At 38.1% G+C, this 27600-nt stretch overlaps 1 protein-coding gene across 1 annotated transcript; it reads left to right on the top strand.

The window, feature by feature from the left end:
- Positions 1-21684, top strand: LOC110608004 (putative phosphatidylglycerol/phosphatidylinositol transfer protein DDB_G0282107). The gene is made up of 4 exons (XM_021747199.2): positions 1-173; positions 523-624; positions 717-877; positions 21184-21684. Exons 1-4 carry the CDS (start codon positions 65-67, stop codon positions 21289-21291), a joined length of 480 nt encoding a protein of 159 aa, XP_021602891.1. The 5' UTR covers positions 1-64; the 3' UTR covers positions 21292-21684.
- The last annotated feature ends 5916 nt before the right edge of the window (positions 21685-27600 follow it).

Here is a 27600-nt window from a genome sequence, read left to right as displayed (position 1 = left end):
TATTCTTCATTTTATTGATTTCTCTAGAGTTCCCCGCACTCTGTAAAGCAGAGAACTCAGCAAAATGTCCATGGGCACTGTATCATCTTCTCAGTTGAAGCAAACCCTCGTGCTTCTCTTTGCTATTCATCTCCTGTTACCCTCAATTCAGGCCACTTCTGTCAAGTATTGTGGTCAGTGTCAATCTATTACATTATCTTTCGTTTTAATTTCTTGTTCTTCTTCTTCTTCTGAATTTGGTCGCATAGAAATTTTGACTTTAATTTTTCATTCTGCTTCAGGGTTTTCATCTAGTTCGCTTTTTCTGATCTTTGTTTTTCTGGCTTTTGTCAATATTTAGCAGATTATTAGCTTAGAAGCCAGAATTTTTATGGGAAATTGATATAACATTTGCCATGTTGAAGTGCTGAATTGGGTTGATTCATTTATCAGAAGTTGATAACTTGTCATTTATATTTTCAATTTCTATTTTCTTCCTTTAAATATATCAAGTAGCTGTTCATGTGTTGGATTCAAGTGCAGATAATAAAGGTAACTATGATGTAAAGATCCTTGGAGTTGAAATTTCACCTGATCCTGTGGTGGCTGGCAAACCAGCCACCTTCAACATCTCAGCTTCTACTGGTAATTTACCTTTCCTTTCGGGCAAACACCCCCCCTCTCTATTATTTATTTGTGATAGTTGCCTATATAAGTTTTTCTCGTCTCTTGTTCAGGTAAATCTATCAGTGGTGGGAAGCTAGATATTTATGTATATTTTTTTTCTGTGATTGTCCATAAAGAAACCCATGATCTTTGTGAGAAGATATCCTGCCCTGTTGAAGGAGGCAGCTTTTTTCTATCCCACACCCAAACACTACCTGGATTCACTCCCCCAGTAAGTTTCATTCTGATAGGATCGATGCTATAGCCTGTAATCATTTTTAACTATCTCATTGTTCTACTTCAGCTCATCTATCATCAAACTTTTCTAGCTTAAACATCCAAATCATTTGAATGAGATTGTGTATGCACTTGCACTTGTAATACTGATTGTTTGCACTATATGAAAGTGAATACTCAATGGGAAATTAGGAAAGCATTTTTGTGGACTGAAATGCATTGAGGCACGCATGGATTTTAGCGATTCTAGCATTAATAATTCCATAGAGATCCTAAATGGTACACATGCTCATAAAATTCAAAAGAAGAGATCACCAACAGATTATTTGTCTTATGAATATATGGTTTTATTTAATCTTGCATATCACAGGAAATTTTATTTCTTTCACCATGTCACTCAAAGGCATACCGCCGTGCTCAATTGTTCCTTGGCTTCAGCCTTCAAAACCTTTTTGTGCCTTAGCTGGGCTTATTCTTAAAACAACTGTGGATTATTTATCAACACTTGTAATTCTTGTTTACCAACATTTGATTAACTTTATATTTCTCTCAAATGTCAAAATCCTTTGATTTTATATATCATACTCCCTGTTTTTTTGCCTACTTCATTAAGACCTTTTTACTTGTGTCTCATTAAGACCTTTTTACATTTGTGTTATTGCTAGACATTGGATGGAAAGATTAGATTTCCAAATCCAAAATAAGTGAATCTTCCATGTTGTTGACTAGTTTTACTAAGTATAAGAATTTTATTTCTTCCTTGTCATGTTTTGTTTACCTTTGTGGTTTGCCTTTCCCCTATATTGCTAAACTTTAGATTTCAGAAAAGGAACTATTATGTGTTTAAACACTGATTATCATCAGTTAGCATATGATAGAATGATTGTTAGTTTCCTTTAAAATTAGCAGTTATGTGATATTTTCTTTGTTTTCCCTCTTTAATGTTGCTTAAATTGTGGGATAAGTTTCGTTTCTTTTGTTGCTTTGATTGTAGGTTCTTTAATAGATGAGAGTTATCAAGTTAGTTTTGTGTTAAGCGTATTATCATATTATGATTATGAATGGAAAGAAGCAAATCAGTATTTTTCACAAGGTTGAGTTTCCTAACTCAAATATCATAGAGTTCTCTCGCAATAGATAAGAAAGGTAGAAATTCCCAAAACACATTGTAGATTAAATTGTTCAAGATTTGAGTTTGCAGAGACCATAACCAAATCACTTACTGGAGCTTGTTTGGAATGCAGTATGACTGAGTTCTACCTGATCAGATTATTAATATAGGAATTAGATTTTCATAGAGACCAAAATTTAATGAGGTCGAGAGTATTTCTATACACCCGTGATATTCTTTATGGTTGATCCCTTTACACACACTCTCACACATCCACATAGGGGGGAAGGGAGTCTCCTTAGATATCTATTTTCTTTTTTTCTAATTTCTACAAGTGAGGACTAAATTCTTGTGCAACTTCAATCCAAAGGATGGGATGGCTTTGGATTGAAAGGCTAAACGGTAGTGTCTACAAAAAGATTTTGTTTGTGGAAGTTATCATATCTTGCTAGCCTAAATTTTCCAAGTTTCTTACAAAATTAAAGTTCTAAGTTCTAAATTCAGTTATTGAATATAATAGGTTTGGGTGGGGATCCTCAGTTGTCATGGGATGTTTGGTAGTGATGACCGCTGGGTTTCTTCACCCCGGACTGAGGCCAGGCCCATTGGGATAGCCCATAATCCGAAGGCTTCTAAGTCTCTTTTAAGAGCCAGGCCCAGCCCGCTCAGTTCAAAGACCGGACTCCTGTCAGATTTTTCAATCAGGCTGGTCCAGCTCATTCGGCCCAATGAACAGATCCCCTCCGGGCCTAGCCTTATCCTCATCCTTCGGCCCAGCCCAGAGCTAGGAGGGAGTTCAGCCCTTTCGCCTTATGGGACCATCCGCATGCGCGCCCAGGGAGAATCAGGGGCCGTTATGCATAAGAAAGAGATCTGATTCCCTCGTACATCCGTATCAATGTAGCAGGGACAGGTGGTCCAATGCTACACGTTCTGTTACACGTCACTAGCAGACAAAAAGAAACATATAAAAGGAGAAATACTCTCCTCTAGGTCCAAGTTTTTCCCTGTCTTACAGAACCCATTGTAAAACCCTATTTTCTGGATCTCAGATCATCAATTGGCGCCGTCTGTGGGGACGAAGGAGATCTTTTCATCGCCAGAGTTCCACTCTCACAAAATACCCACTGAGATCCACAATGGCTAATTACAACGAAAACAACGTCACTCCAAATGACCTGAGCTCTGCCCAAGAGGGGCAGCAGTTCTCCTTTTCTAGTCCTACAACACCAAATAACCAAACACCAATCCCTTTCAACCCCTCGCCAAGCCTGGCGGGGAATGCTTCCGCCGCCACCTTGTCCAACCAAGACCTCCAAACTATGGCCCTCCAACTACAGAGCACCGCCCACTGGCTGGGGCGGATAATGCAGCAACGGGGCCTTAACACCCCCGCCAACGTGTCACCGGTGGTAGAAGAACCCCAGACCAACGAACCTCAGCCTACCTTCAACCACCCCAGAACTGTCAGCCAAGAAACCGGAGACGGGAGGAGGAGAGCCGGAGAAGAGAAAGAGCCGGAAGCTCGAGTTCATGGAAGGAGGGTGAAGGAGCTGATAGAGAATGATGAAGTCGATAGCTACTCCGCTGGAACCACCGGAAGAGTGGGGAGTGAGACATGGGAAGAGGAGGCCCACCAGGAGAGGAAGCCCAGGCGGGAAGGGGAGAGTGTAGACCAGAAGTTGCAAAAGATGAGAGAGCAACTCTTGGCCGAGCTAGGAACGAAGGATCAGAACCAGGCCCTCCTGCCCACCTCTTCGCCCTTCTCGAAGTGGGTATAGCAAGAGACTGTCCCCAAGAAGTTTATGATGCCGCCTATGGCCGCATATGACGGGGCTGGGAACCTTAGGGAGCATGTCTTGAACTACAAGACTTTCATGGAGCTGCAAACTTTGTCAGACGCCCTGATGTGCAAGGTATTTCCTACGACGCTCTCGGGGCCAGCATGGGCGTGGTTCAACAGCCTAGAGGCAGGAAGTATTAGTAGCTTTGGAGATCTGGCCACCCGCTTCATCAGCCGGTTTATCGCCGGGGTGCCCGCAGATAGGAAGACGAGTTACCTGGAGACGATCAGACAGAGGAGAGACGAATCACTTAGGGAATACGTCGCCCGTTTCAACACGGAAGCCTTGCAAATTTTCGAGCTCGATGAAGGAAGGGCTGTAGAAGCCATGCAGAAGGGGACGACCTCAGCCGAGTTCTTTGGTTCACTGAGCAGGAAGCCTCCGACCTCACTGGCCGAGCTAATGAAGCGGGCTGAAAAATACATAAGGCAGGATGATGCCTTAGTGACAAGCAGGTTCGCCAAAGGAGCGACAGATAAGGGGAAAGCACCGGAGGAGGGAAGGCCGGAGAGGCACGAGAAAAAGCATGGCAAGAGACCTGAACCGTATAGACAACCCTGGGAGCACAGGGACCAAAGACCTCTCCCTCCTCGGGCCTCAGAGCAAAGGTCACTCCCCCCGTGGGTTCCAGAGAAACCGACCCCTCTCAATGCCTCTAAAGCCGAAGTGCTCATGGCCATCCAAGACAAGGAATTCCTTCAGTGGCCCAAGCCTATGAAAACGGAATCGAATCAACGAGATCCTGACAAATATTGTCAGTACCACCGCACGAACGGCCACGACACCAATAACTGCTTCCAGCTGATTGTTGAGATCGAAAGACTAATAAAGAGGGGACACCTCAAGAACTTCATAAAGAAACCAGAAGAACAAAGGCCTCAAGCCAAACCCAACAGGACAGACACTCAGAAGAGCGGGAGCAGGGCAGGTGAATGACGGATCCAATGGGACCATCAACATGGTCGAACAAAAGGTTAAACAAGCTAGAGAGGTATTTTCCTTAGAATACTTGTGAAAAGAAATTCTTGCACTATGAAAATATGGTCGAACAAAAGGTTAAACAAGTTAGAGAGGTATTTTCCTTAGAATATTTGTGAAAAGAAATTCTTGTACTATGAAAGCACGGAATAACACCATCTTATAAATGCAATAATTAACTCTATTATTATTATGAGTATTAACTCTCTCAGGAAAAGAAAAGAACAGATACCAAGAAGACCTCCTGGAAACATAGAGACCTCCTGAAAGGTAAAAGGCCGGCGGGATCACAAAGATCTCCCCGAAACAAAAACGGCCGGCGAGGATCTCAAAAAGACCTCCCGGAGCAAAAACGGCCAGGATCTCGTAAGATCTCCAGATCTCCAGATCTCCTGGAGCAAAAACGGCCGGCGGGATCAACAAGATCTTCCCGGAGCAAAAACGGCCGGCGGGATCAACAAGATCTCCCCGGAGCAAAAACGGCCGGCGAGGATCTCAAAAAGACCTCCCGGAGCAAAAACGGCTGGCGGGATCAACAAGATCTCCCCGGAGCAAAAACGGCCAGCGAGGATCTCAAAAAGACATCCTGGAGCAAAAACGGCCGAGAGATCAACAAGATTTCCTCGGAACAAAAATGACCTGGAGCCCTAAAACACAGTCCGTCTGAGGCTCGTCAAGAAAGCAAGAAATTAAGCGCTAACTTCACAAAAAGGAGAATTTCCGAACTCATGAGCTCGTCACACAAACAATGCAAAAGCTGTAGCACAAAAATCCAAGTAAATAACAAAAATCCGAGCTCCTTGATCAGCTGAACGGACGAACTCACGACAAAAGTAAATGATCCCACCCACAGCTCGGATCAACTCACAATAAACAAACACTTAGCAAAAATGACCATGGGAGAGGAAAACGACAACACAGCTGAACTCCCCCTCCCAGTGGGGCATACAGCCCACACCGCACCAACTGACAAAGGATAACCTTAAAGGAGACCAGATACCCGAACTCATTACCAGACAGAAAGGTAAAATCATCTAAAATAAATCAGCGCCATTCCAAATGAAGTTTAGGGATTTACCCCCTCACCACTCACGCCATAAATGCTGAGGAGGTAAAAGGGGCAACTCGAGGAGAAATCCAAAGGCATGAGCAGATGAAACCCCAGTTTTAGCCCTTATCAAATTGGAACTAAGGGCAAAAAGACCAGCCCTGCTTATTACCTTCAAAGGTACGCGATCTGACTTATTATTATTAAACAAGGGCTGTATGACCGAGCTCATAATAACGAAGTAATAAGAGAAAACTGAGGCTGTCCTTGCAAGAATCATAAGAACTTGCAGGTTGAGAGTCCAGCCCAGAAAGAGCTTACAGATAAGAATGCCTTAGCGAAATAAATGAGTCTATGAGCCAAAAGTTCAGTCAATTAGTAGAATTTCAGTTCTGATGAGTTTGAAAGCAAAAAGAAGAAAACAAGCAAAACAAGTAAAAATAAAGTTTCATTAAAAGAAAAGTACATTTATAGCATGTTACAAGTGCCTACTCCACTGAAGGAAAAACTGTCCTTAAAGGACTTACACAACCAGAGGTGCTATTATCTATCCTGTTCCCTTTTTAGCTCGGCGGACTCTTTATACTCCCTTAGAGGTCCCCCACTCTCCAACCGAACTCTATCTTGTTATTATAGGAGAGCTGAACAAGTTGATTCCCATAAGCATCTCTCACTATTCCGTCATAAGCAGGCTTTCTGTCGCCCAAGTGTGATGCACGATACGCTCGAGCAAGCCGAGGAAAATTGACGAGGCATTCTGAAGAGCAATGGAACAAGTGAATGTTGCAAACCTACACACATACTATGTTGGACTGATTTTAGCAGATTACCCTTGCTTATGTTACATGTGTGAACAGCATCTTGTATCTCACAGTAAGCCTCAGAAACCATGTTATTCCATGAGTTTGAGTTAGGAACAGACATCAGAGGCACCACGAGAACCTTCTCCTCCTCCCCGGGAGAAAGAAAGACAGGAGCCGATTTTCCAGAAGCCTAAGACTTCTTTGGAGCGCGAACCAGGACAAGCACTTTGATGAGAATGGGACACTTGCCTCCGACCTTCTCCGCTACACCCCCATCATCCACAAAGCTGAGTTCCCTATCCTCGGCAGTCGACCGACCTCGGAAGGGACCCCATAGACATTCCTCACAAAGGTGATCTTAGCCCTGCTAGCAAGGGTCCCCATCTCAGCTATGAAGGCCTCAGGCCTCTCTCCAGAAGCATCGCCAAAAGACGGGGCAAGCTTCGCTCCCGTCAAACCGGAGTCCTCGTTCAGCCTTGAAGCCCGAGGGAACCTGAGAGCTTGAACAACTAGTGCGGCTGAGACGGACTTGTCAATACTTGGCTGCCTTGAAGATTCGGCACCGAGAAAGCTTGGCTCCGACGCTTGGGCAGGAACAAAAGGAGGAGGCCGGCTGGACGACCTGAACGATATAACTTCGACCACTAGTTGGGTAAACCCCCCCGCCGATCGTCCTACCAGAAGGGCGTCCGGGGCTACATTCAGACTCCCCCTGGACAGCGTAAGAATTTTAGGGGGTTCAATCTGATTCATCTTCACCTAAGAAACTGCAAAAAATTCAAAACCGAGGCAAGTTAAAACGGCTCTCAACAAAAATCACAAAAGCAAGATCAAAACGGGCATCTATAAGGGACAAGATAATAAAATTTTCGGCTCGCCTTGACCAGCCCGAATAAGGTACCAAACGAATGCCTCATGAATGTGAAACCCCCACTCAGACAGATAGGTTCAAAAGAAAATATGAAGAGAATAAAATTAGTGGCTGACACTTGAGAAGCAATCTCGAAATGCTATAAAAATCCCATGGAAGAAAAGAAATAAGAGAAAGGAGTTCACGCCTTCATGAAGATCGATTATACCAGAGGTATATGGATCGGAAGGAAAGACCCCTCCATCCTGGCGAAGGTCCTGAAAGGGAAGAAGGGGGTGGTATCGAAAGATACCCTGAGAAGGAGGTTCTTATGCTGAACGAGGTGATGCTAGACTCTAGGCTAGCGGCGTCAGGATCCTTAAAAGATATTCATAGAAAAGGAAGGAAGGCGTACCTGGAAAATAAAAGCAAGAAAGTGAAGATGATAGTACGCACAAAGAATAGAGGAAAGCCAGAAATGGAAAAAGACAGAGGGGACTCGAAAGTCAAAAGGACAAAAAGATGAAAAGGCATTACGAAGGAAGCAGTACATAAACAGACGCGGTCATAATGATTCTTGGGATTTACCCCTTCATCAGTCGAAGCAATAACTGACGAGAAGGTAAAGGGGCAATTGATGACCGCTGGGTTTTTTCACCCCGGACTGAGGCCAGGCCCATTGGGATAGCCCATAATCCGAAGGCTTCTAAGTCTCTTTTAAGAGCCAGGCCCAACCCGCTCAGCTCAAAGACCGGACTCCTGTCAGATTCTTCAATCAGGCCGGTCCAGCTCATTCGGCCCAATGAACAGATCCCCTCCGGGCCTAGCCTTATCCTCATCCTTCGGCCCAGCCCAGAGCTAGGAGGGAGTTCAGCCCTTTCGCCTTATGGGACCATCCGCATGCGCGTCCGGGGAGAATCAGGGGACGTTATGCATGGGAAAGAGATCTGATTCCCTCATACATCCGTATCAACGTAGTAGGGACAGGTGGTCCAATGCTACACGTTCTGTTACACATCACTAGCAGACAAAAAGAAACATATAAAAGGAGAAATACTCTCCTCTAGGTCCAAGTTTTTCCCTGTCTTACTGAACCCATTGTAAAACCCTATTTTCTGGATCTCAGATCATCAGGTAGAATAAGAAATGTTAGCGATCAATTATTATCTAATCTCACAGAAACAAAGTAGTAATTTGACCAATATGAGCAGAATTATGTTGCAGGAAAGTTGCAATGCTAAAAGAAAACCTTGTCAAAATTTTATGACTTTTGTAATTAGAAATGGGGCTCATTAATGTTTTCTATATCTTCTCATACCAAGTGTGTTATGTTCTTGGGTCACGGATTGTGTCACAAGGCGATGGACTAGAAAAAAGCTCGTTGGAGGGAGCACTTACTATTTTAGACCCATTAATGAGAGTGTCTTAAAGCTCAAATGTGTTTGTAATTAATCTAATTGTCTTATTACTCATTAATTAACCTTGAAATCGATGATGAAAAGAAAGAAGAAGAAAGTAGAAGTTTTGAGGAAAAATACTTGATTATTCCCCTCAAGTCAATTGGGGTATATATTTATACTACTTATAAGAGTACATACTAGATAAGAAAATAAATTAATTCCCTAATTATAGCCTAATCATATCCTAATCATATCCTTAATTATCACTACAAATCTAGGCTATTTATAGAAAGAATCTCAACGTTCCCACTCGAGCTAGAGCGTACATGTCATATGCTCCAAGCTTATTACTGAAAAATTTTGAGAAAATTTAGAGAATTCTTATATTTCACTTTTAATCTTTACAATTGGTTTATATGACTATTTATACACAAAAAATTATATCTAAACATGAAGCAAATAATCAAATAATAATTACAGATATAATTAAGGATCCTAATTAAATCAAATCAAATCATATCCCTAGAATCAGTTAGGATTAGCAAATAAGTCAACACTCCCCCTCAAGTTGGTGCAAAGATGTTACACATGCCCAACTTGCAAATCAGATTATGGTAGATTTTGTTGTTGAGCCCTTTAGTAAACACATCTGCAAGTTGCCCAGTAGAAGTCGCATGAACTAGACTCAAGACATCGTTTGTTAATTTTTCTTTAATGAAGTGTCGATCAATTTCAATGTGCTTCGTCCGGTCATGTTGGACTGGATTTTGTGCTATACTTATAGTAGCTTTATTGTCACAATATAAAGTTATCTTGTCTCTCTCGAACAACCTCAACTCCTCCAATAATTTTTGTAACCATAAGAGTTCACACACACCTTGGACCATTGCTCTGTATTCTGCTTCAGCACTTGATCGAGCAACAACATTTTGTTTTTTTGCTCCTCCAGGTGACAAGGTTCCTTCCCACACCTATGCAGTAGCCAGAGGTGGATCTCCTGTCATTGAGAGATCCTGCCCAATCTGCATCTGTAAAAGCTTCAACTCGGAGGTGACCATGATTGGAGTAAAGAAGCCATTTTCCTGGCGCAGACTTTAGGTATCTTAAGATGCGAAGTACAACTTGCATATGAGTCTTGCGAGGGTCATGCATGAATTGGCTGACTAAGCTAACAGCATAGGCTATATCCGATCGAGTGTATGAGAGATAAATCAACCTTCCTACTAATCTCTAGTATCTTCCAATATCCACGGACTCACCAGTTCCTGCTTCCAGCTTGTTATTACTTTCAATGAGAGATTCTGCTGGTTTACACCCCATCATACCAGTTTCTTCCAACAGATCCAGTATGTACTTTCTTTGGGAACTGAAAATTCCTTTTTCTAATCTAGCCACCTCGATACCTAAGAAATATTGCAGTTTTCCTAAATCTTTGATTTCAAATTCCTGAGCTAACAACCTCTTTAGTTGAGTCATTTCCTCTTTGTCATTGCCTGTCACCACTATATCATCAATATAAACAATAAGAAGGGTGATTTTACCCTTGTGATGTTTGATAAACAGAGTGTGATCAGCATTGCTTTGTTGGTAATCAAAGGACATCATGGCTCTGCTAAACTTGTCAAACCAAGCTCTAGGAGATTGTTTTAGTCCATACAAAGCCTTTTTTAACCTGCACACCTTTCCTTATGTCTTCTCATCAGCGAACCCTGGAGGAATTTCCATGAACACTTCTTCCTCTAAATCTCCATGGAGGAAAGCATTCTTCACATCAAACTGTTGCAAGTTCCAGTCCAAGTTGGCTACGCAGGATAACAAAACTCTGATTGAGTTCATTTTTGCAACTGGCGCAAATGTCTCTTGGTAATCCACTCCATAGGTTTGGGTGAATCCTTTAGCAACCAATCTGGCCTTAAACCGTTCAATTGTGCCATCAGCTTTGTATTTCACTGTGAACACCCATTTACATCCAACGAGTTTCTTCGCAGGTGGGAGAGTGACAAGCTCCCAAGTCTCATTTTTAGCCAATGCTTTCATCTCTTCAATCATTGCTTTCTTCCATTTAGAATCTGCAAGAGCTTTCTTCCAATTCTATGGAATAGACACAGAGGAAATAGACAAGGCAAAGGCTCTATAGCAAGGAGATAAAGATTCATAAGAAACAAAGTTAGAAATAGGGTGTTTAGTACAAGATCTGACCCCTTTTCTTTGTACAATGGGTTTATCTAAGTCATTGGAACATTCAAGAGTTGTGGATAACTCACCAAAAGAAAGAGTTGTGGGTAACTTACCAGAAGAAGATTCATGACTGGATAACTCACCAGGAGAAGGTTCTTGACTCTGAGTAGACTGCATAATGGTTTCTTCTGCCTTGTCTCTCCTTGAATACCTTCTCAAATCTAACTTGTCCAAACGACCAGTTCTCTCTCCTTGATTGGACATCTCCCCCTGTCTACTAGAACTCAAACTTTCTAGTTGAACTATATTATTCAGAATCACAGAATTCGGGATCACCTCTTCTTGCTCATTATTCTCCTCCTGAAGAAATGAATGTGTGGTATTGAAGTAGAGTTCAGTTTCTCGGAAGGTAATATCCATACTAACTAAGTATTTCCTAAAGGGAGGAGGATAACATTTGTATCCCTTCTGTGTTGGAGAATACCCAACAAACACACATTTAAGGGCCTTGGGATTTAATTTTCCTGCCGTCCTAGTATGGACAAAGCAAACACACCCAAATACTTTTGGTGGAACAATGTATGAATTCTTCCCTTGTAGAACCGCCAAAGGACTCATAAAGTCAAAGGGTCTTGAGAGGCATTCTATTGATAAGATAAGCAGATGCAAGAATTGCATCTCCCCAATATGCTTTGGGTAGATTTATGTTGAACATAAGAGATCGATCTACCTCCAATAGATGTCTATTTTTCCTCTCAGCAACGCCATTTTGAGCACTAGTATAAGGACAATTAGTCTGGTGTACTATCCCATTACTCTCCAAATAAGCAGAAAAGCTACTATCCATGTATTCTCTTCCATTGTCAGTTCTCAAAATTTTCACTTTAGTATCAAATTGAGTATAAACCATCTTATGAAAGGATTGAAAACAAGAAAAGACATCACTTTTAGCTTTAATCAAATAGACCCAAGTCATTCGAGTGCAACAATCAATAAAGGTGACAAACCATCGATTACCAGACAAGGAGACAGTTTGAGTAGGCCCCCAAACATCAGAATGAATAGTCGCAAAAGGAATTTGACTTTTATTATGACTCAAAGGATAGGATGTTCTAATGTGTTTAGCATACTCATAAGCATCACAAAATAGAGAATCAAACTGAGTTCTAGCAAACAAATTAGGATAAAGTTTTTCTAAGGCAAAAAATTATGGATGCCCTAATCGTCTGTGCCACTGTATTATTTCCTGATTGACATCCTTATTTTCTCCAAAACAGGTTTGAGATATCGAAGAACCTGGATCACCCTCCAACATATATAAGCCATCATGAAGCCTACCATTGTCAATCCTCTTTCCTGTGTGAAGGTCCTGAATAACACAATGATCAGGAAAGAATTCAATTTTATAATTAAGGGCATTAGTAATAGCACTGACAGATAAAAGGTTGACAGGAAAATGGTGAACATGAAGGACAGATAATTTAATGTTGGATGTGCAAATAACAGAACCTGTTCCGAATATGGGAGTAAAAGAGTCATCAGCAATTCTGACACTATCTTTGGTTAGAAAAGGAAAATAATTGAGAAAGCCTTTAGAAGAGCCTGTCATGTGTTTATTCGCACCAGAATCGATAATCCATGGAACATTATCAAAAGAGGAAGCATTACCTGACTTTACAAAGTTAGATATGGCACCGGAGGACGAGGAATCAGAGTTAGGAATCGAGACCTTTTTACCTTTTGCCATGGTAAAGATTTGTGAACCGTGAAAAAATAGAAGGTACCCAAGGTTGTACACACAAGAGAGCCCAATCGATTCACCAAAAGACCGGGTAGCGGCACGGGAAGGCCGGAAAAGATGGTCTGAATCATCGCCGAAGTGTTTGGAGCCGCGAAGCAGCGGCAGGTGATTGGTCACGCGCCGGGAAAGGGAGGCGCGTGAGCCTCACGTGCGGGCTTTTTCAGCGTCGAAGCTGGGCAATCGGCCGGCGACAGTTCTGGTGCCGACGATGAGAGGAGGAAATACTCCTAGATGGGTTAGTACTAAAAAAGGTAGATCTAGGGTTTTGAAACCCTAAAGAGGAAAAAATTAAATTTAAACCCTAAAATCAGGAAAATGCTATGATACCATGAAGAATTTTGAGAAAATTTAGAGAATTCTTATATTTCACTCTTAATCTTTACAATTGGTTTATATGATTATTTATACACAAAGAATTATATCTAAACAGGAAGCAAATAATCAAATAATAATTACAGATATAATTAAGGATTCTAATCAAATCAAATCAAATCATATCCCTAGAATCAGTTAGGATTAGCAAATAAGTCATCAGTTACAAATATACTCGATTTGTGAACCTTGAAGAGATTTTGTGAAAACATCAGCTAGTTGATCATTCAAGTTGACAAAGCTAATAGAAATGCATTCTGACTCAATCTTTTGCCTAATAAAATGGCAATCTACCTCTATATGCTTCGTTCTCTCATGAAAAACTAGATTTGATGCAATATGGAGGGCAGCTTGGTTATCACATATCAGCTTCATTTGGCCAGTATCCCTAATATTTCAATTCTTGAAGGAGTTGCTTCAACCAAATGAGTTTGCATGTTGCTAAAACCATAGCTCGATATTCTGCTTCTATATTTGATCTTGCAACCATACCCTGTATTTTACTTTTCTAGAATATAAGATTCCCTCCAATCATAATACAAAATCTTGATGATAAAATACTGACAAGGTTCCAAAGAAATCGAACTTATCCCACCATTTGACCATAATCCTTCTTGTTAACCATTGTACATTATTAATGGAAAATTCATTGAATTTTCCATTAAGTTTAGTGGTGATTATATAATCCCATCTAACGATCCATGGGATCTTATACAGGATTGTAAACATGAGTCGGTCATTACCGATTGGTTTATTAACCTTAGCAAACTGTTCATAAACAGTTCTTACCTTGTCTGGTAACATGATTGGGAATATTCACCAATTGAAGAACCACTCATGGAACCATGGTGGAAATTCCTGAGCTTCCTTGTCCAGGTGGAACTGCCGAAACCAGCTAAATTTTCTTTGTCTATTTTCATACAGTAATGCTCCTGTCCAGGCTTGTATGTAATCAAAATAGCTGTACCACCTAGGTTTACCATACTTCAGCTCTATTTGTTTAAAGAGAGAATCGCCCCATTCATCACTGGTAATAATTCTTCTAATTATGAACTTACTGTAAACCCATTGATGACCAGTTCTTTCTGTGGGTGATATATCAACAGATCCTATTTCTGATAGAATCGACTGATAGTAGTCGAAAGCTTTTGGTATAAATGGAACTGCCGAGTGATGTTCTGTGTAATAATCAGCTATCTCATAAGGCTTTAAGCCTTCATGCCTTTTCTCAATCGGATTCAGAATGTAGAAGCTGATAGGTATATACGGGTAGTTTACCTCTCTCGTTGACAGGATTTATGCTTATTTTATAAGCATCTTCTCTGACTTTGTCCGATTCTTTAACCGGAGGAGGCGGTGGCGATTCTTCATGCTGCCTTTTGGCCGGAGTCCTTGAACTCATTACCTGTAAGAAACTCTCTTGTTAAGAAATCAAGTAAAGAATTACTAGACCCTTTGATAAACTCAATATCAAAATCAAAGACAGATAATATGGCCTGCCACCTAGCAAATATCTGTTTCGAAGCGATGTTTTTAACATCTTTTAAGAGTATTTTTTTTGCACTCTTACAATCAATTCTAATCAAGAATTTCTGATTCAATAAATCAGACTCAAATTTCTGAACACATAGAACTATTGACAGAATTTCTTTCTTTACCGTAGAGTAATTTACTCTTGGTCTTACCCAGATTCCACTGGTAAATCTTACTAGAGACTCTTTACCATTTATCCTTTGTTTAAGTATTCCTCCATATCCCTTATCTGAGGCATCTGGTTCTACTATCTTGAAGGACTCTGTATGTGATATGGCTAAGCAAGGAAGGGTCTTTACCCTTTCTTTAATTTTCCTGACTACTAGGGTATGCTGTACACTCCATTCAGGTGGGGTTTTCTTTAGTCTCTGAAACAAAGGTTTTGCATCGTGGGCAAGGTTTTTGTAAAAGTCTGAGACGTAATTTAAGCTTCCTAAAAACCGCTGCAGTTGAGTCTTGTCCTTTATTTCATCAGGAAATTTATCAGCAAACTCTATTGCCCTATCTATGGGAATGATTGTTCCCTGATTGATATGATGACCTAAGAACCTGATTTCGGTTTGAAAGAGTTTTATCTTTCTTGCCGAAATTGCTAGACCGTTCTGTTTAACGATCTTCTCAAACATTCTTAAATGCTTGAAATGTTCATCTATATTTCTTGAAAATATCAAGACATCATCTATATAGACGATGGAAAATGCTGAATAAGCATTGAAGATTTCATTCATTATCTTCTGAAATTCTGATGGAGCATTCTTGAGGCCAAACGGCATTACGTTCCATTCATAGTGTCCGAATGGTACAGTAAATGCTGTTTTGTACTTATCCTCTTCTGCAATTTGAATTTGTCAATACCCAGATTTCATGTCGAACTTGGAGAATATGGTTGCCTCAAAGAGCCTATTTAATAAGTCTCTTTTATTAGGCAATGGGTATCTAATCCATCGCAAAGCCTTGTTTAAAGGCTTGTAGTTAATTACTAATCTTGGGACTCCTCTTTCAAGTTCTGCGGCATTTTCCACATAGAATGCTGGACAACTCCAAGGGCTATTACCTTTTCTGATTAACCCCCTTTTCTCGAGTTCCGCAATTTCCTTTTTGCAGATTTCTAAATGCCTTGGTCCCATGGCTATAGGTCTTGCCTTTGTTGGGATCATTTTCTCATTGAAGTTTGGTTCATACGGTAAATTAACCATATGTTTTTTTTCTTTCCTAGAAAGCATTTGGACTTTCTGCACAGATACCTTTTAGCAAATCTTCATGGATTGATTTAATCCCTTGCTGCACCTTTGGATCTTTTATCCTTTCTGCTATGTTCTTGTAAGAAATCTCCTGTTTTAAGGAGTTGATGAAATAGTCTTATTCTTGATACTATGCTTTAGTACGTCAATTTCTTTCACCCTTGGTTGAGAGATAAAGCGAAAGGTAATTACCTTTCCATCTATCTCAGTGCTAATTCCTTCTTCAGAAATTTTCTGAATAGGATACAGCATGTGAAGAAAAGGATTTCCTAAGATAACTGGGGGAGATAAGTCTTTTACCATTAAGAAAGGAATTTCAAAGCATGTACCTTGATTGCAAATGGTCGTGGTCAGCTTGTATTTAACTGACATTTTGCTTCCATCTGCCGTATTCAGTTCTTCTACTGTCTTTGAAAAGTATCTTGACGGAACTAATCCTTCATTAATACAGTTCAAATCTGCTCCTGAGTCGATTAACGCGACAGTCTGGAATATGTATTCCTGATGAGCTACTATAGTTACCTTAGTGTGCCACTTATGGGTTATTACTCTTTCAACTCGGTTGACATAGTGAAGGTGGTTTATACTCTTGTTTTCTTCATCGTCATCTGATTCCTTTCCTTCCGGTTCTAGCTGTGCTTCTTTGATCATTTCTAGGACTGTTATCCTTTCTTTCAATTCTTTTATCTCGCTTTTTACCGAGTTCAATTCTGCCTTTAACTCTTTTAGAGTAGGCTCTTTGACTTGTTTTGAGTTAACTCTTTCTAGGATTTCCTTCAAGTCATATTGAGGCTGTTTCAATTCAATCTTCTTTTCGATTGAGCTTTGTGGCGTTCCTCCTTTGTCCCTATACATTTTAATATAGGCTTCCAGTTTCTCTCTTTTCTTTTCTGGATTCTCGATATTATCGATTAGATCCAGAATTAGGTCTTCTTCCTTGGTTAAGACTAGTAGGCCGTTCATTGCACATAGTGATTTGTAATAATCACGATCTCCGTCACAATCTGTGTTCTCCTTTTGCTCTTCTTCGTAGGATGCACTTTCTTCTTCAGAAGTATAGTCAATTGCATTGATTTCCACTTCATCTTGTTCCGAGTCTGTATCTCTTAGGAGCAATTTATCTAGTGCTCCTTTTATTTCATGTTCTATTGTTAGTGCTTGAATTTGCTGCTTCATTTTACACTTATTAGCGTAATGGCCTACTCTTCCGCACTTGTAGCAAACCACAGTTTTTTCTGTTTTGCCTTTCTTAGAGCTAGGATATCTTTTCCTATTAGGAACTTCTTTCTTTGTCATCCGAGCAGCTTCTCTTTTACTAAACCTTTTAGGTTTTCGATAGTGGTGGCGAGGTTGATGATGGTGGTGCAGGTGCTGGTCCCTACCCCCCTTAAATTTCCTAGTAATAGGGATAAGGCTTTCTCATTAGGGTTAGACAGTGTTTCAGGAATTCTGGAAAGGCTTTTGTTCCGTCCTTTTGGTACCTGTATATGTCATACCTTTTGAGCCATGCTTTCTGTTCTCTTTTAGAGAACTCCATCTTGAACCATTTTTGAAATGGTGTTTCTTCCTTTTCGAAGACCATTATTTTAAATGGTCGTGAGATCACGCTTTCTGCGTCATAGCCCATATCTGAAGGAGTAGGACTTTGAGGTCTTTCATAAATTGGCTGAGCTACCTTTCCTTCTGTTCTTCTTAACCCACTTACCGAGTTACTTTTGGTTATTGACTCAATATTTGATACTGAGGATCTTGGTGGCAAGGGATCAGTTATTACTGATCTTCCCGAAAGAGTTCTACTGCTTCTGCTTCTTCCAAAGGAGATTGCCTCACTCCCTTCTCTCGTTTCTATAACAGATTGTACTGAAGTGGATTCAGGCAAATTAACCTGATCCCATCTGATAGATTTTGGAACTATTAAGTTTCTTTTTGACATATTAGTCACGAACAAAGTAGTTGTTCCTTTAGGAGAAATCAACTTTGCTGCATCGTCCCTTAGATTAGGGACTACTGAATTCATTGCTTTGTAGTGAATCCTGTATATTAGGATTAAATTTTCAAATCCTGGCGCCATATCATATCCCATGGTCTTTATATCTAAGATTAAGGTCTTCAGAATATGAGGATCTGATAAAGACAAAGTAAGATTTGGGTAACACTCAAAGAAGATTGGCCCATCACAGAGTGACGATTCAACTACCCCTAAAAGGGAGTCGTTGAACTTATTATGCCTTTTATCTCTTACACAAAGCATAGCAGCTGTATTCAGACCCAGTCTAGTTACAGGTTTTACCGCAACTTGTACCATTCCTATATGTAGGAAGAGGTACTTCTCCTGATGCTTTCGTATGAGTTCTTCAGATAACAGGCTCATTGAATGAATTTCTTCATGAACCGGTGTAGCCTGTTCTACAGTCTTTATAACATAATCAGATTTAAATTTAAAAGTATTTTTATATATAAGATTTGAAGAAACATGAGGTAACTTCCAATTATTTAAACTAGTATCTAGGTCCGATGCTAATAATATTTCTTTATTTTTATACGTTTTTTATCTAATGTTCTAGAGCTTGATGCACTACTGTTCCTACCAAGACCAGATAAGTTTTCAAATAATCTATCCATTTTGATCTAGATCACTGTCAACGATTTACTCCAAACGCCTAGCAACTCAGTCCTCACGGCTAACGGATACGCGACTTGGGGTTTCACTAGATCCAAACAGATTGACTTTTATCCAACTAGGCTCTGATACCAATAGGGGAAGCTAGCGCACTTTTCACTCTTTTCTTTAACAAGTAGTTCAGTCAATTATTATTATTCTAAAAAAACACGCATTCACAGATGCAGATTGGGTTGGATTCCTTGCTGATAGGAGGTCGACTAGTGGTTACCCCACACTTGTGGGGAGGAAACCTTGTCACTTGGAGAAGCAAAAAGCAAAGTGTTGTTGTTCGATTAAGTGCTGAAGCGGAATATAGAGCGATGGCACAAGGTGTTTGTAAACTCCTATGGTTACAAAGATTGTTGGAGGAATTAAAACTGTTGGAGAGGGAAAATTGCTCTTGTACTGTAACAACAAACCTACCATCAATATAGCTCACAATCCGGTTCAACATGATGGAAGGAAGCACATAGAGGTTGATCGACATTTCATTAAAGAGAGTTAGGTGTTGCACAAAATACTATATTTCTAACTTTATCTCTTATGATTCTTTGTCTTTATTCTATAGGGTATTTGTCTTGACTATTTCCTTAATATCTATCCCACAGGATTGGAAGGAATCTCTCAAAGATTCAAATTGAAAGGGAGCAATGTTTGAAGAAATAAAAGCCTTGGCTAAAAATGAAACTTGGGAGTTGGTGTCTTCTGCTTGAAAAAAACCAGTTGACTGCAAATGGGTATTCATTGTGGAATATAAAGCAGATGGATCAATTGAAAGATTCATGATATCTGAGAAATTTTGCAATATTATAAACCTACTCCTAGAAAAGGTCTCCAATTTTCTAAACGCGGTCATCTCCGCACACATGCATTCACAGATGTAGATTGCACTGAATCCCTTGATGATAGGAGGTCGAGTAGTGGTTACTGCACAATTGTGGGAGAAAACATTGTCACTTAGAGAAGCAAGAAGCAAAGTGTTGTTACTCGATTAAGTGCTGAAGCGGAATATAGAGCTATGACACAAGGTGTTTGTAAATTCTTAAGGTTGCTAAGATTGTTTGAGGAATTAAAACTGTTGGAGAGAGAAAAACTACTCTTGTACTGTGATAACGAACCTATCATCAGTTTAGCTCACAATCCGGTTCAACATGATGGAACGAAATGCATAAAAATTGATTGACACTTTATTAAAGAGAAGTTAATAAATAGTGTTTTGGGATTAGATTATGTGATTTTCGATGAACAACTAGCTGATGTGTTTACAAAAGGGCTCAGTAACAAGATCTGTCACACCTTAATTTGCAAGTTGACCTATCACACCTTAGTTTGTAAGTTGGTCATGTGTGATATCTATGCGCCAATTTGAGGGGGAGCGTTGAGCAATATAGAAAATTTCTAATTAGGAGGATTCAGATATTTGGGACGAATTAGGCTTGATTATAGGAATATTATTTTTATTGTAAATATTCTTAAATTATGTTGTTTCTTTATGTATAAATATTTAAACCTTATATTGAGCAATTAAAATTGGAATAGAATTAAAAATTCATTCCAAAATTTTTCATTGTAGATGTGCTTTTCTCCTTGAAAGGCTTGGGTCACAAGTAGCTGACCTCTATGCCAACAAGTGGGAATAAACTTCGTCATATACCTATCTTGACTGAAGTAATTGGTTTAATCCCATTCATATGGTCTAAAAGACCATGTTATACTGAAAAAAAATATATATATATGAAGATAAAAATCGTTCTTAGCCTCTCTATCCTTCATCTCTCCAGTTAAGGTTGTGGCCCTTATTCAAAGAGTGTGTTGTAGCGGAGGCTAAAAGAAAAGAAAGATTTCATATGAAGGGCACAAGTTCAACACACCCCCACATTACCCCTTTCCACAACCGATGTGGGATTTAACACATCCCCTCACGCCCAGAATTTTACTGGTGCATGACACGTTTATGGGAGGCCCAACATCGGATGGGGAGACTTTGATACCATATTAAATTTGGGTCAGATCTGACTCACCCCAAAAGCTAGCTTAAGGAGAGGATTGCCCATATAAGAGGCACATTACCCCTTTCCACAACCAATCCGATGTGGGATTCAACAGTTTACGTCTCTTTATTTTATTTTTTTCGTTTGCATTTATATGTGCATATAGTCTGTGATTAATTTTCTAATTCCTCCAACCCCAAACCCCTGCTTGTGTATTAAATCTCAAGAGCACTGAAGAAAAGAATGTTTTTGAACCTAGATTCTGTATCTCATGGATGATATATATATCTAACAGGAAGTCCATTTGAATTTTAAGAACGTTTTTGAGCCTAGATTCTGTATCTCATAGATGATATATATATCTAACAGGAAGTCCATTTGAATTTTAAATCTCTCAACTACGCAGCTATACAACATTGCACTCTCTTTCTTTCCTTATGTTTATACGTTTTTCTTCATTTTTATCACGCAGCTGGCTTGTTTTTACAGGGTTCTTACACGCTTAAGTTCATAATGAAGGATAAAAACGATGACCAACTGAGCTGCGCTAGCTTCAACTTCAAAATCCATTTGGGAGATTTGGTCTCCGATAATTGAGTGCAAGTACAAGTCCAGTACCTTATTCTCAGTTGCAAACCTTCCAATGTGAATCAGATCTCGGGTTTCTTGCTTATTATGTTTTTCTTTTCTTTCCTTGTTTTTGCCTCGTTTTCTTTTGTTCATCGATGAGGATGGCTTTGGTATAACTGTAAAATGATTTCATTTGTGATCTCGAGGTCGCTGGTTCAAGAGATGAAAACAGCTGCGTGCGTCAACTCTTCCCGAGTCCACAAATGCGAGATGCTGCATGCTCCGAGTCATCCTTTTCTTTGCTTCATCTGTCAATGCAAGATTTATGTATAACCATCCAACTATTTGTGAATGTCTATGTCAAATGTTATGTGCTGTATCCTTTCTAGAAATAAAATCCTGTTCTCTTTTGCTTTATAATCCATGTGGTTTTCTTATTTGCAGGTGTTTTCTCTTGTGAGCTATGTGATGATGGGGCAAAATTTGAACAAATATAATGATAGACTTCGATGAAGAATTTTTTTTGAAAAATAATTTGATTATTATTTTTTTCTAATGGTTGTTGTAATGTTAAAAATTGAAAAAAAATGGTAATAAATTCAAGTATAGAAAGTTTAATGGTGTTAATAAGTTTAAAAAGGTGAGTTATTTTCCTTAAGAGCTTAATTATTAAGAAAATGTTACTATGTCTTTGTCATAGTGTAAATTACCCACTAAGCATATATTACTATGTCTTTGTCATGACAAATAACAAAATTGCTTTTAAATTCATAAGTGAATTACTTGTTAATTTAATTACATGTATATTAGGTACAACACATAAAATAAACCATACTAAGAAAAGAAAATAAATTAACCAAAATAAAAAAAAGAAAGGAGAAAAAAATTAATCCTAGAAAGGGAAGAAAAAAATTAATTTAGAAATTCAAAAAATAAATAAAAATAAATAATTAAGAAATGACTAACTAAAACTAATTATTATAAATTCTTTAGCCCCACCATTCTTTCTAAAGGACTTTCAAGTTACTTTAATGGGCCTTTTATGTCTAAATGAACTTTCAGCATATACTTGCACACAAAAAAAATGAAGTACTATTTGCCCAAAATAGAAAAGTTAGGGGTTTTTTTTTTCTTTATTCAAGTTTACAAACCCTAATCCAACTTAAAATAATTAAACAAATTAGAAAGCAAATAAAAAAAAATTGCAAGAGAATGAATTAAAAGAATAAAATAATTATAAAAGGAATAAATTAATAAAAATAAGGAATAAATTCTAATATGAAAAGATATATTTTCAATCAATAATAGAAATAAGTTAATTATGGAAAGAAATATTTTTAATTAAAGGAAGGAATAAACTAGAAAGGTAAGACATATTTTTAATTTTTTAAATTAAGGAAAGACTTTTATTTTAAAATGAAAAGAAATACTCACAAATATGATAAGAAATAAAATCATATATGGAAAGAAAATCATGTAAATATGGAAATAAAATAAATCAATTAAGATAAGTATAAATTATAATATGACAAAAAATAAATTAAATATGATAAGAGCAAATATTTAATAAAGTAAGAAATAATAAAAATTATGAAAGTTACATCAACTAACAAATTTAATCAGATATGAAAATAAAGGAAAATAAATCTAAAACACTAGAAAATAAAGTAAAATCTCTTTTAATTTGGGGAGAGAGGTTTCGGCCAACCCTGGCCTCCCTGGAGAGTCCTAGTCACCTTCTACTACATATTTTATCACTTAAATACATGTTAATAGTATAAAATCAAAGATCAAAATATAAAAAATTAGAAACAAATCAAACTGCAACAAAAAATAGTAAACATGCTCATAAAATTATGAAATTTAATGGAAATGTCCTACACATGTATGGAAGAAAAAAAAATAAAAGCAACAAAAAATTTATATTTCTTGCATTATTTTTATCGAAATAGGGCTGTCACAGTACATATCGTAATCTATGCACTAGTTTTATTTACAATTGACACTATTTTAGAGGTTGATATAGGAAAAATTCAAAGGACACAAATTATAGTGCACTTCCCAAACATGATTTTAGGCTCAAGGATGACCTCATTTGGTAATATGAAGAATAAGTTATTAGTATTTAAAGTTTTAAATACTGCATTGTAACTAATTAAAATTCTAGATTTGCCTTTGTAATTTTAAAAATTCATAATTAATTCAATAAAAAAAATACAAATAATATATGAAAATTGAATGGAAGTTAGTTGAGAATTTTTTTAAAAATATTTAGAGAGCCATAATATTTTCTGATCGGTATGCAGAATCCAAAGAAGTTTTATTGCTCACTTAATTTCATGCATAAAATTTGTATTACTCTAAAATTTCATATCAAAATTGATGTGGGAGGTTACTAACACATTCAAATCAATTCAAAAACATGTAAAAAAATATCATGAAATTATTTATTTCAGTACATTACTTTGAAAAAAATAAAAGAAAATAAGAAGAATAAGAACGATAGGGAATGGATTTTTTTTTTTCTTGAATGGGAGGCTTCTTGAATTTTTTGTGAGCAATTGAGAGAATTTTTAGAACTTCTGGGAGAGGGATCCAACTGCCACAAGAAGATTGGGAGAGAAAAAAATGCTAGCTAGAGTTTTTTTGAGTAAAAAAAAAGCCTTAAATAGATGAAAGAGTGTAAGAGGAAATAAATCCTCTCTTATTTATGGATTAATTTAATTATTTTTGTTTGATTTTATTATTTATTATTTATTATTTTATTTTGAATATTTTTCTATGGCATAATATATTTCTCTAGCTCTAAAAATTAATTTTAAGTATATCAGGACTATGATGTGACTCTCGTTAATAGACCTTCACCACTTCAGATGTGTATGTATACGTGGTACAAAATTATGGGTCTACAATTTGTCCTCCAAGTGAAGGCTAAACGACATCCATAATTCATTAAAGTGTTTTGATGCAGTATGAGGTTTGAGCTCTCCACCTTCTATGACTCGTTCGGCTTGTTTAAACCAAGTCAGGATTTGTGCAACTGATTCAACTATAACTATGATTGTGTTTTCAAGATTTGCACCTAGATTTTCTTAGACTTCCTATGCATCTCCTATTTTAGAAGAATCAAATACTCACATAGTTCGAAAAAATCTACACTACCTATCTTAAGTCTAATGGAGAAACTCCACATTTTGTACCTTAGAATCCTCAGAGAAAATACAATATGATTGTGTAATTAAGAAAGTAGACGACCTATCCTGGGTTTAATGAAAAAGTTCTAAGACGTGCTTTGTACTTTATAACTCTCGAAAAAATACCACATGATTGTGTGATTAAAAACTTAGACTACTTATCTCGAGTCTAGCGGAAAAACTCTAAGGCATGCTCTATACTTTATAACCCTCGAGAAAATGCAATATGATTGTAACTATGTGATTTTGAGGATTTAAATTTAAGCGATGCTCAAACTTTCTACATATCTATCATGAAGGAGAATCAGACCCTTGTATAATTCAACAATTGATTGGACTACCTTTGAGTCTAAGTGCTACCCATGTATGTCATTTATGCCTTATATATGTGTAGCTAAAGTTCTAAAGTGATGTATGTCTTCTATGTCTTAGACATCTATAGGTGATATATTGATGCACGAATGTGATGCCTTATACAGCATATCGTGTGCTCCTCCAAGCCATGCCTATGGCCTTACCATAAAATTTGAATTTGATTTATGGAAATTCTTGATTTTGAAAATTCTTATTTGTCTTTAAAACCTCATTTTTCTATTTTTCGGATTATTCTCTCTAGTTTTTCCTCTCTTATTCTTTACTTGCTACTTTCCTTGTTCTCTCTGATTCTCTACTTTGACTTTCTTTTCTCTTCTGATCTTTTTTTATCTTTTTTCAATTTTTTTTCCCTCTCTTCTCTAATTTTCTAACTACTTTTTTTTGTCTCTCATTAGGAGATTTTTTTTTGTTAGGAAAACCTTAATGGATGAAACCAATTTTGAAAAAGAAAATGCAAACTCCAAAATTTGAACTAAAAGTACTTTCTTTGGCAATTTCTTCTATTGTATATTCTGTTGTCTAGGGACTCCTCTTCTGAAAGATACTCACCCAAAACTCAAAAGAAGGTCATGGGAAAAAACCTCGAAATATCAAGCTATCAGAACATATTAGGTCTTCAACCCGCTCTTCACTTTCTCTGTACTCTTCAGGTCTTTGACTTTCCTAAGCCAGTCTTTCGGGTTTTTAACTCAGTAGATCTTTTTTTCATGTTTTAACTTTTGCTTGGGTGCCCTTTCAGGTTTTCAACTCAATAAGGGTTTTCCTTCTTTAACTTTTGCCTAAGTCGCCCTTTTGGATTTTCAACTCAGAGAGCTCTTTTCCTTTTTCTTTTGATTTTCTTTTCTTTTCTTTACTGGAGATTTTTTTTTGAATTCTTTTGGAGAATGAGATATTTTTGCAATATACTAAAAAGATCTCTACGTTCCCTTTGCTTACAATGTTAGTGATCCATTTTGGAAACACATAGGAAGTAAAAATAATTACCAAAATAAATACTATGAACACATGTATAAATGCAAATTTTATTACTCATGGATATACTCAACTTTTCTTAGGTTACAACTATCTAAAGGAGCCCAACCATACAAGTCAGATGAGGCCCACAACATATTAAATGACCCTTTGAGTCTTTCCATCTATATCTTCTTTTACTCTCTCATTTTGCTAGACCAACTTTTGCGGGTTTTCAAACTAGATGATTTTATTTTCTTTTCTCCATTTTTATTTGAAAAAAATTACTTTTTAGTCCCTAAAGTATAACATAATTAATGATTAGTCCCTCTATTTTTAGAACCCAACACTTTCGTTCTTGAAGTTTAATTCCGTCAAAATCCAAGGTCCCTTCATAAAACATTGCTGTTAAATCAATGATTTTCACTTGGTCAAAGGAAAGAGAATAAATATAATTTCAAAAATACCCTTATCAATAATAAAATGAAAAATTACTATAGTATGGAAAAACTCACAACTTAGTCCCTCAATTTTGAAAAATATTGTAACGACCCGAAAATCGGACCGCTACCGGCGCTAGAATCCAGATCGGCTTAAGGCCGCCGGGACCCGTAGCAAGCCTGACATCTAACCTGTAAACCTGTATAATCCCATACATGATCAACAATAATACATAAAAATTAAAACTTTTCTTTCTATATACATCAACCATACTCAACCTGTGCATGCACCGTATATAACATAAATCATAAACATTGATCCCTATGTGGGATCTCATCAGTGCCCCCAAATGGGTGACATAACATATGTTGAGATGGTTTGCATAAACATCATAAAATCTCTAAGATCATGTAATAAAAAGGATAACAACCATCTGTGGTCAAGCACACCTCTAACATCCATAAACATCATTACATAACTATACTGTACTTTTACATTACATCGTACTACGATTTGTCATGTCCGTATTCTACCTATTACATAAACAAGCTTTACTCTAACTGACCTCCTCTTCTATCCTGTACCTGCAATCCTGGGGGTAAAAGGGAGAGGGGTGAGCTAAAAGCCCAGTGAGTAGAACTATAAAACATATTAACACCATGCTTCAATGAAATGCATCATAACACAGACAATTCACATAAGGGCTGGGTGAACTTGTCACCAATTAGTCCAAGCTAACTCTGTGCCAGGCCGTAGCATGGGGTCCTGGTCTTCCTGTCATAACATACATTACTTACCATTGTCCCAGGGCCTCCTCTGGGCTCCTGGTCTTCGAGTCCCATAACCGTGCCAGGCCGTAGAATGGGGTCCTGGTCTTTCCTTACTCTGTGCCAGGCCGTAGAATGGGGTCCTGGTCTTCCTGTCATGGACTAATTGGGTCATCCAACATTCACCCACATCAACAACAATCGATGCAATGCGGCATATTCGTGAAGACTAATGCAATCATCCTATTGCATAATCATGATGCATGAAACATGATAAAACATTTAATTTCTCAATTTAAAAGGTTAAGTTTGGTTCCACTCACCTCTGGCTGACTCTGACAACACCGAAGCAGCTGAACTCACTGCTGGGGTCCTCGGTTCCTCGGGTCTGAACCTACACAGGTGGACTCAAATGAGGGACCAAACATATCTGAACATAACTATAAACTACTTCCCAAAACCCCCCCTAAAACATCATGAAACAACCATAGAAAAACATGCAAAGGAGGCCTGGACAGGGCACTTTCGGCGGCAGGTTCGGCGGCCGAAAGTCCCTCCAGAGCCGAAAGTCAGGCAGGTTCGGCGGCCGAAACTCCCAAACAGAGACG

This window comes from Manihot esculenta, chromosome 11 (genome assembly GCF_001659605.2).
Source record: "Manihot esculenta cultivar AM560-2 chromosome 11, M.esculenta_v8, whole genome shotgun sequence".
NCBI lineage: Eukaryota > Viridiplantae > Streptophyta > Magnoliopsida > Malpighiales > Euphorbiaceae > Manihot > Manihot esculenta.
This window is presented reverse-complemented; position numbering and strand designations above follow the sequence as displayed.

Excerpts from the sequence above, each read along its gene's own strand:
- LOC110608004 (XM_021747199.2), top strand. The coding sequence starts at position 65 with ATGTCCATGGGCACTGTATCATCTTCTCAGTTGAAGCAAACCCTCGTG. Across the intron at positions 174-522 it reads CACTTCTGTCAAGTATTGTG|ATAATAAAGGTAACTATGAT; the intron begins GTCAGTGTCAAT and ends ATTCAAGTGCAG. Across the intron at positions 878-21,183 it reads TACCTGGATTCACTCCCCCA|GGTTCTTACACGCTTAAGTT; the intron begins GTAAGTTTCATT and ends TTGTTTTTACAG.